General features: G+C 33.9%; 1 protein-coding gene across 1 annotated transcript; it reads left to right on the top strand.

The window, feature by feature from the left end:
* The first annotated feature begins 4,517 nt into the window (after window positions 1-4,517).
* Window positions 4,518-6,884, top strand: LOC131642252 (uncharacterized). Its single transcript, XM_058912523.1, has 3 exons — window positions 4,518-5,300; window positions 5,376-6,320; window positions 6,393-6,884. Exons 1-3 carry the CDS (start codon window positions 4,518-4,520, stop codon window positions 6,882-6,884), a joined length of 2,220 nt encoding a protein of 739 aa, XP_058768506.1.
* The last annotated feature ends 2,633 nt before the right edge of the window (window positions 6,885-9,517 follow it).

Raw genomic sequence — 9,517 nt, 5'->3', positions numbered from 1 at the left:
CATTGTTGAGAATAATTGTTTTATATTGTTTTTAAAAAATAACTCTTTTGGTTTGATGTGATTCCTCCTTGTATTGCTACTTTGTTGATTAATGATATGAGTTGATTTTTATTGTGTCAAAAAAAAAAGAACTCTTTTTTATTAATACTATTTACATATTTAAAATCAATTTTTTCTAAATGATATTTATTACGAAAAGTTTGTGTTAAAAAATAATACAATATACTTAAAATGTTTTTAAACTAATTATTACTACTATTTTATACAGTTTTATAATTCAATTTTTTAAAAAAATAAAACTCTTTTGAATAATAGTTTTTATTATTTAAAAACAATTATTTTTTATCTTTTAATATTAGTAAAATTTTAAATTTATTAAACAACACCCAATAACATCTAGTAAAAGTAAAAATACAAACCTAATATATTACAAAATACAATATCAATATAAATTTTAAACAAATTATTTTTTATACAGAGACAAAATTAATATTATACAGCTCCAATTCAACAAATATGACTATAAATTAAGAAAAAGGGAAAAAATTTACCTTCTTGCATGGCCTAACCCTTTAGCTTTGAGCTCCTTAATTTTTATAGATGATAAATTTAATTCCTAAAATTAGAAAACAAAATTAAAAACTATTAATAAATGCTATTTATAAACTGAAATAAAAAAAAAGACAAATAATGGAACGAAAATGTTGTACCCGAAGGAAAGATGAAGGGAAGCAGCGGAGGGTTTGGAGTGTTTGGGAAAGAAAAAGAACATAAATGTGTCCGAGAAATATAGGCTAAACAGCAAGGGGCTCCCCACGTCCCATGTGACCTAACGGTCACGTTTTGCATGGGGCAACCCCTTGCAATATGAAAACTCACCTTTTAGAATTCTGCACTTCTTGCACGCCTACACACACGATGGGACTTGAGTCTGACAAATTAACATGGGCTACCATTTTGCGAGGGATTACCCCTAACCATTTAAACGGTCCAATGTTGTGACGTGTACCCACCCCTCGCTAAAAACGCACCTATTACCGTTTCAAATTTTAAAATTTCCCACTTCTTTTTTTGCGAGAGGGAACCCCGCCATTGTTTTTCAAGTTTTGTTTTGCAATTTGTGCTTTGCGAGGGGGTTTTCTCCCAACCATGTCAAATTTTAGTGAGCGGTCAATCATGTTAACTTTGAATCCAAAGAAATCTCCTAGCCTAGAAGATCTTCCATCATTCCTAACAAGCCTTCTTCAAAAAATCTATTAACCTCACTCTTCACATTAGGTACATTTTCTACCTTTTCATTATTAGGATTGACTCTAGTTAATGCATTTTTCATGTTTCACCCATTTGTGTCTTGAATTTTGTCATAGCAAGCTCTTCTTGTATTAAAAATCCTTCCAAAAGGAGCTGAATGCTTCTTTCTTCTTTCTCACAACCCTTACCAATACCAACTACATCATTATTTCCTAATATAATGTCAGCCTCATTCATCTCCAAAACAAATTTCCCAATCTTCAAATCAATCTATTCAAAAACCTCCTTATTCCACCACCTTAGAATATCCTTTAACATCTTGAATTTTTCTTTAATGAAAAAGGAATGAGTTTCTCCTACTAAGGAATTCCACTCTTTCTCCACAAAATCCAAAAAACCATGAAGATCAAACCAACAATTATTAGTTATAAACGACTTTGGACATCAATTCAACACATTAACTTTCAACAAAATTGGAAAATGGTCACATATATCCTTGTCACCTATCTCATAGTCAACAACACTCTAACTATCAACGAGTCCATAATTTAATAGAAATATGTCAAGCTTAGACAAAGAGTTACCATCCCTTTTTCCAAGTGTATTTCCTTTATAAGGTTGAGACATCAACTAATTCCATGAAATCTATGAAACTATTTAACTCTTGAATTTCCCTTAGCCTCACTAGAACACCCCTCCTACTTTTTTCATACACATTCTTGATAGCATTAAAGTCTCCTCCTAGATACCACTACTCATCTCTCCATTATCCTTTCAAGGTTACGAGCTTTTCCCACATCCTCCCCTTTTTACCAATGAAACAATAGGAGTAAATATAAAAAAATAACAAACCTTCACATTACATTTAGAATAAAAGCCAATGAATCCTTCTCATATGAAGCTGAAGTATGGTGACATGGAATCGTCTTTCCACAAAATCAACAATCCCATAACTTTCCCATAGCTCCTTTAGCTGACTTCTTTATTTCCCCAAATTAGTTGCTAAGTCATTATTCATTTCTTGAAACTTGGTCTCCTGAATAAAGCACAAATCTATATTCCCCCTCTAGAATTTTGTTTTGGACCCTCTTCCTTTTTAAAAAGTTGTCTCCACCTCTAATATTGTATGACACTATATTCATTGATGACTTTTGATTGACTCCTCCCTCATTCTATTCCCATTTTAGCTATGAAACTATGTTCCTCGAATAGTCTCCTCATCGAACTCATCTCTTTTCATCTTTGAAACCCCCATTGATGTAATTTCCCTCCACACCTTGCTAGCTAAATCATTTTCCATATTTACCCATAACCTTTTATTGCCTAGCGCCACATCAGAATATATTTGTGAATCGCAACACAAATTGATCCTCTTGAGTATCTTTCGTTTATATTCTTTTACACTTAAATAACCTTCAAATTGTTGGTGTTTGAGCTTTCATAATTTCTTTTTGTTTTGTTTTCTTGGACTACCGAGTCTCCTTCGAGTCATTGTAAGATTCATTGTTCTTCTTCCAATTAATGTTTAATTTTGGTGGTATGAGAGATGTGAAATATAATCTTTCTATCCAATCCTCACATGCATCTTCCTCCAAAAATTGGGTTTGCATCCCTTTGATCTTCAAAGCTTCATTAAGTTTCGATGCTTTTAGTGAGCCTTTGGTAATACTTTAGCCCAAAGGAAAACAACCCAAGGATTTCCCTGGGTTGAGAATTTTAAATGACCTTTACCTTGCTTGACTATTGAGTCTTTGGTGCCTGACATAATGACTATTTACACGCACGAAAACTAACAACTTTTGATTGATGATTATTATTCACCCAGATCCATCTGGGTGTTGCATCAACATGAGTTATGACCAATTCCTTTAATCTTTGAATTTTTGCAACAATCTCCTACATTTATACTCTTAACTTCATTACTGAAATATAATTATAAGCTTTTCACCTTTTACGTATAGCCTTGATCTTCCATCCTAATATGCGCCTAGGGAACAATCCACAAAAGATCCTTCCTCAATACCATCCTCCTTAACTTATTTGTCGAACCCATTCACCATAATCATCCCCCGATATAAACTCAAGGACTGAAGACATCTGACCAACTTTGTTTATGTTTGATTTTGGCATCACTATTCTCAAAGGACCTTGCGAGTCCTCCACTAACTTGACCCTAAGCGTTACTCTATTTACCCCATGTTGAATGTTGAGTTAAATGGTATTCCCCCCTGCCAATAGGGCGTGTTTCAGAATTGCCCCCCTGAATATTTTTTTTAAAGATCACACCCTCATAAAAATAAAAAACCAGTTTAACCACACCCTCTTACCACCATTGCTGACTGGGTAGTTGAATATTGGGTGACATGGCAAAGACCACATTTTAAAATTAAAATTCCTTAAACTTTCTTTAAGTTCCCCCCCGTGAAATAGAAATTCTAGGGTTCATTGTTGGCGCTGGAGAAGACGAACCGGAAGCAGAAGGAAGTGGAGGAAGACGAAGCAATGGACGGCAACGGTGAATGTTCAGAGGTTAGTTCCATTAATCGAAGTCTGTAACTTGCTTGTATCTTGGTTTGCAAACTTTTATCTTACATTACGTTTTACATTTCAGCCCAATGTTCTGTTTAATGCTCTGTTTCGACATGGAGGAGAGTTTATTGATAACAATGGTGAAACGATTTATAGGGGTGGTGTTTCTACTTTAGTTTCGGGGGAACATATAGATGAGTGGACAATGCATCATATTCTTAACTTAGTAACTGGGTGGGGGTACCTAGAAGGTTGTTTTAGGCTGTGGACCAAGATAGTTGACATAGACCCTAATTACTTTCAGATTACAAATGACGGGGATGCCTATGATTTTGCTGCATATTGTTGTGCGATGCAAGTGGATGGGGAAATTTTTGTTGAACATGATCCAAGTGTAGTTGGGAATGTCACCCCTAAGTATGTGTCTGATTTAGAGGTTAGTGATGAAGAAGTTATTGAAGGTTTTAATGATAGTGAGGATGAAAGGACAACTGCCATTGTTGATGGGTTTGCTGATCTTGATGGTGTTGATGTAACTGTACCAATTAGGGAGGGTCCAGTCATTGCAGGCTTGTTACCATGTCCAAAGAAGAAGAAATGTGATGATGAGGATGAAGAGGAATACCTTAGTGAAGAGCTTAATAGTTCTGACCCTGATAACTCAGAAGATAACAAGAAACCAAAGTTTGAAAAGTTCAAGAAGGAACAACACAAAGGACTTTAAGTTTAAGTGGGGCATGGAGTTCACTTCCCTAGATGACTTTAGGGAGGCTATACGTGAGTGGACAGTTTTAAATGGTAGGGAAATAACATTTGTTAAAAATGAGGGGTATAGGGTGAGAGTTGAATGTAAAGCCAAGTGTGGTTTTTTAATGCTATGTTCCAAAGTGGGCCACAAGCACACTTATGCAATAAAGACTATAAAGGACACCCACACATGTGCTAGGGTTTTGGATAACAAAACTGCAAATTCAAAGTGGGTGGCCAAGGCAGTTGTTAAGAAAATGCAGACCTGTGAAAACTTGAGGATAAGTGATATTATTCAAGATATGAGGCAAAATTATGGAGTGGGGATCACTGTGGGCAGGGCATGGAAAGCAAAAATGATAGCAAGACAAATGATAGAAGGGGATGCAGACAAGCAATATTCAAACTTGTGGAGGTATGCAGCTGAGTTACACAGGGTGAGTGCTGGAAACATTGTAAAGATCAACATTGAGAGGCCATCACCTTCCATCCAACCAAGATTTGGTTCATTCTATTTCTGTTTTGAGGGATGTAAACAAGGGTTCATACATGGTTGTAGACCTTTTATTGGGGTTGATGGCTGTCATTTGAAGACTAAGTATGGAGGGCAGTTGTTGATAGTAGTGGGAAGGGACCCCAATGATCAATATTTTCCATTGGCATTTGGGGTTGTTGAAACAGAAACAAAAGAATCTTGGAAGTGGTTTATACAGCTGTTAATGGAAGATATTGGAATAGAGAAGAGATATGTATTCATCTCAGACCAGCAAAAGGTATTGCCTCTAACAATTGATTATGTACTTTTAATTTGGTTTTGTATCTACAATGTTATTTATCCTTGTATGCAGGGTTTGGTGGCTGTTTTTGAGGAAATGTTTGAAAGGATTGAGCACAGACTTTGCTTGAGGCATTTGTATGCAAATTTTAAGAAAAAGTTTGGTGGAGGAGCACTTATAAGAGATCTAATGATGGGAGCAGCCAAGGCCACATACCATCAAGCATTCTTGCAGAAGATGACTGCATTAAAGGCTGTAGATCCACATGCTTGGGAATGGCTAATGGGAGTGCCTACTAAATCTTGGTGTAAGCATGCTTTTAGCTATTATCCTAGCTGTGATGTTTTAATGAATAACATATCTGAATCCTTTAATGCAACAATCTTATGTGCTAGGGATAAACCAATATTGACTATGTGTGAGTGGATTAGGAAATATCTAATGAATAGGTGTAGCCAATCTACTTTGAAACTTGATAAGTGGCCACACAAAATCATGCCAATCCGTAGGAGGAGACTAGATGCTGAGGTAGCTATGAGTGGTCAGTGGTTACCAACATGGGCCATGGGGGAAAAATTTCAAGTCACACATGCTTATAACAGCCAAGAATTTATAGTTGACATAGCTAAAAGATCATGCTCATGTAATTTTTGGCAGCTAGTTGGTATACCCTGTAGGCATGTTGTAGCTGCCCTAGGATTTAGACAGCAAAATCCAGAGTGGTTTGTTAATGAATGCTACAGTAGGGAGAAATATGCTTTGTGCTATGGTTTTCCTATTAGTCCTATAAATGGACAAGACATGTGGCCTAATGTTGAAAGTGAAGATCTATTGCTTCCTGACTTTAAAAAGGGTCCTGGTAGACCAAGGAAATTGAGGATTAGGGAAACTGGAGAGGAAGGTGCTAGGAGGAGGCTACCTGGTGTGTCTTACAGGTGCACTAGATGTGACAAGATTGGGCATAATATCAAGTCATGCAAGAGCAAGGTGCAAGATCCAAGTGCCTTGAAAAGAAAGGTATGATCTTAATTGATTTTGATAATGTTGTATGCTTTAGATTCTTCTACTGACATTTTGCTTATGTTGTAGAAAAAAGGACAATTGAGAGCTGCTAATAATGCAAGTGTTGACACATGTGAAGCCAATCCAACTGCTACAAATGAGGACAAAACAAATGTGGTGAAAGAGGCCAATCCAACTGAGGTCAGAACCAGTCAAGCCAGTGCAAGTGAGGGCATTCCAAGTCAAGGCAAGCCAAGAGCAGTGAAAACCAGTCAAGCCAGTGCAAGTGAGGGCAATCCAAGTCAAGGCAAGCCAAGAGCAGTGAAAACCAGTCAATCCAAAACAACACCAGCTGAAGAAAGTGCCAAAAACAAGGGAAAAGCTCAAGTGAAACCAGTGAGAAAGAGGGTCAGTGAGAGAATTAAGGAAAATTGGTTTAAAAAACCAAAACCTTTCACAGGCCCTGGGTCTGCACCAGAACAACCATTTTTGATAACAGATGAGGGTGATGGCAATGACTCACAAAGGAAGAAGACTATGAAGAAGACCCCTAAAAAGAAGTCTATCAATGACTTGTAGTTTACTATGTCTGTTTATTTTGTCTGTTGCACATGTTGGTGCCTTTTGTAATGACTGAATTGCACTATGTCTTTGTGTATTGACTGAATTGCACATTTTGGAGCTTCATGTGGTTTTATGGTTTATGCACATTTGGTGCTTTTCTTGTAAACAGAATTATGCACATTTGTGCTTTTAATGTCTTTTGGTAATGAGCTAATTATGCACATAAGGTGCTTTTGGTATCAACTCAATTATGCATCTGTTATTTATATATGATCTGAATTATGCACATATGTGCTTTTGATGTAAACTAGTTTATGCACATAAGGTGCTTTTGGTATCAACTCAATTATGCATCTGTTATTCCTTTTTGTTCTGAATTATGCACATGTGTGCTTTTGGTTATTACAGCAATATGCAAACTCTTAAAAAAGGCATGAACCTCCTTCCATTAAAAAGATGTTTCCAAGTATATTACACATCATTGAAAATTACATCAATCAAACTTAACTAAATTAGACAGATTAGTAGAAATTGTAAATACATACAACAATCATACAACACACAATAAGAACTATCCTAAGCTGCATGTTTTTCCTTTTCTGAACTTCAACCTTCATCTTCGCTTTCTCCAATTTGGTTGACACTGATTCCAATTTCAATTGTAGTATATCACACTTCTTACAAAATGGTGAAGTGACAGTTTCTCCTTTGCTGAAATGGAGTATTTCATCATCCCATAGAAATAGTTCACAGCTATTAATAGTCTACACAAAAGGATATGGAAACTGAATTAGCATAAGAAAAATCAATATTATATGATGACATAAACATACTCACCCCAGAGCTTCGACATTTCCAGAATTTTCGGTTGGGATTTTGCACTGTGTTGGCTCTCCACATCTTCATCGTGTTACCACACCCACATCTGGGCAAATCATGCGATGATACTGACCCAACCGTGCTCGCGCGTGAACTGCTTCCAACCATGGCTCTGCGAGAACGATTTGAACGGACGAGGAAGAACAAGGTGAGGAAGAACAGGGTGAGGAAGAACAATGGAAATGAATCTCGTACAAATGGGGAAGAAGCTTACCCTAGAAATCAATAAAAAACACAGTCAGCAATTGGTCTTTGCCATGTCACCCAATATTCAACTGCCCAGTCAGCAATGGTGGTAAGAGGGTGTGGTTAAAATGGTTTTTTATTTTTATGAGGATGTGATCTTTAAAAAAAATATTCAGGGGGGCAATTCTGAAACACGCCCTATTGGCAGGGGGGGAATACCATTTAACCCTTAAATAAAATAAAAAATATTGTATCAAATTGTTGGGATGACACATCAGCATTGCCCAATAAATGTGGTAACAGCATGATTAGTCTTTTTTATCCCTAAAATTAAAAAAGTTATAACATTTTATCTAAAAATTAGACTTGAAATTTCTAAATACTTCATTTTTAATAAATTAATAATAGATTTGAAATGTACTAACATTTTGGTTTTAAACAATTAAAGAGAATTGTCCCCCGAATTCAAATATAAACTATAAAAAATTTGATCAATTTTTATCCAATAATTATTAATAAGAGAGTGATGTTGCAATAAAATTTTGTTTCACATTGAAATATGATTATGAAATTTTACTCTCATTTGGAATCTGGTTGTAAATTATTTTATTTTAATTTATTTTATTAAACTCAAAAATTTTATTATTTACTTTTTACTATTTAAAAAGTTTTTTCTTCTATTTTAACTTTAGAACTTTACCTATCTATTTTATTCTAAACTAAAATATTTGAATAACCTTCTACATATTGAAATGCTCTCCACCTTCTCGATTGATACATTACTCTCTTTTCTATCGACAATTTGGATTACAATGGTGAGAAAACCATTCTTTGTAATAATTATTATAATTTGTTTTCTTTATTATTATTTTAATATTATAATTATAATTGATAATTTATTATGTTAAAAATATTATACATAATTTTTTTCTTATTATATTAAGTCATTCTTTATAGTAATCCCACAAATTCTATTAACTCTCGATAATTTATAAAACTTTTCTCAATAATTATAGCAACGATTTATTTATTTAAAAAAAACCTAATTTAAAGTATCATTATTTCTATAAAATATCAAAACAATTAATTTATATTTTAAATTAAAAATGAAATCAATATAAAAATACTTATATCAATATATTTTGTTTTTCTTTTTTAAATATAATAGTTACTAATAATATTTTATTAAAAGATAACTGTGCATCTCACGGATCCACATCTATTTTATCTATTATAATTTTGTTCATGATAAATTTTATTGATACAAAATTTAGATACTGAATATTTAAATACAATAAATAATTGATTTAAAGTAAATATTGAAATTAGTTTTAAGTGTCCTTTAGAATTTTTGTGATTAGGACTTGCAACTTAAAATTTTAATTTAAAATAATCAAGGTACTTTTTTGTTTTAAAAAATTAAATTTTATATTATTATTTTTATTTACTTAACAAAAATAATATATTTATTTATTGGTGACCATTCCGGTAACCTTCAATTTAGTTGGATAGTGATATCCTTAACCAATAAAATAAGATAATTCAATGTCATGTCAGTTTCTTATTTTTGTTTATTTTAAAAT

The sequence above is a fragment of the Vicia villosa genome, unplaced genomic scaffold, assembly GCF_029867415.1.
Source record: "Vicia villosa cultivar HV-30 ecotype Madison, WI unplaced genomic scaffold, Vvil1.0 ctg.004710F_1_1, whole genome shotgun sequence".
Classification (NCBI taxonomy): domain Eukaryota; kingdom Viridiplantae; phylum Streptophyta; class Magnoliopsida; order Fabales; family Fabaceae; genus Vicia; species Vicia villosa.
The sequence above is the reverse complement of the archived record's forward strand: the minus strand, read 5'-3'. Positions and strand labels throughout refer to the sequence as shown.

What these genes read in the sequence shown, in the direction of transcription:
- LOC131642252 (XM_058912523.1), top strand. Translation starts at nt 4,518, where the DNA reads ATGGAGTTCACTTCCCTAGATGACTTTAGGGAGGCTATACGTGAGTGG. An exon ending in TCATCTCAGACCAGCAAAAG is followed by an intron (nt 5,301 to 5,375) that starts GTATTGCCTCTA and finishes CCTTGTATGCAG; the next exon opens with GGTTTGGTGGCTGTTTTTGA. An exon ending in CAAGTGCCTTGAAAAGAAAG is followed by an intron (nt 6,321 to 6,392) that starts GTATGATCTTAA and finishes CTTATGTTGTAG; the next exon opens with AAAAAAGGACAATTGAGAGC.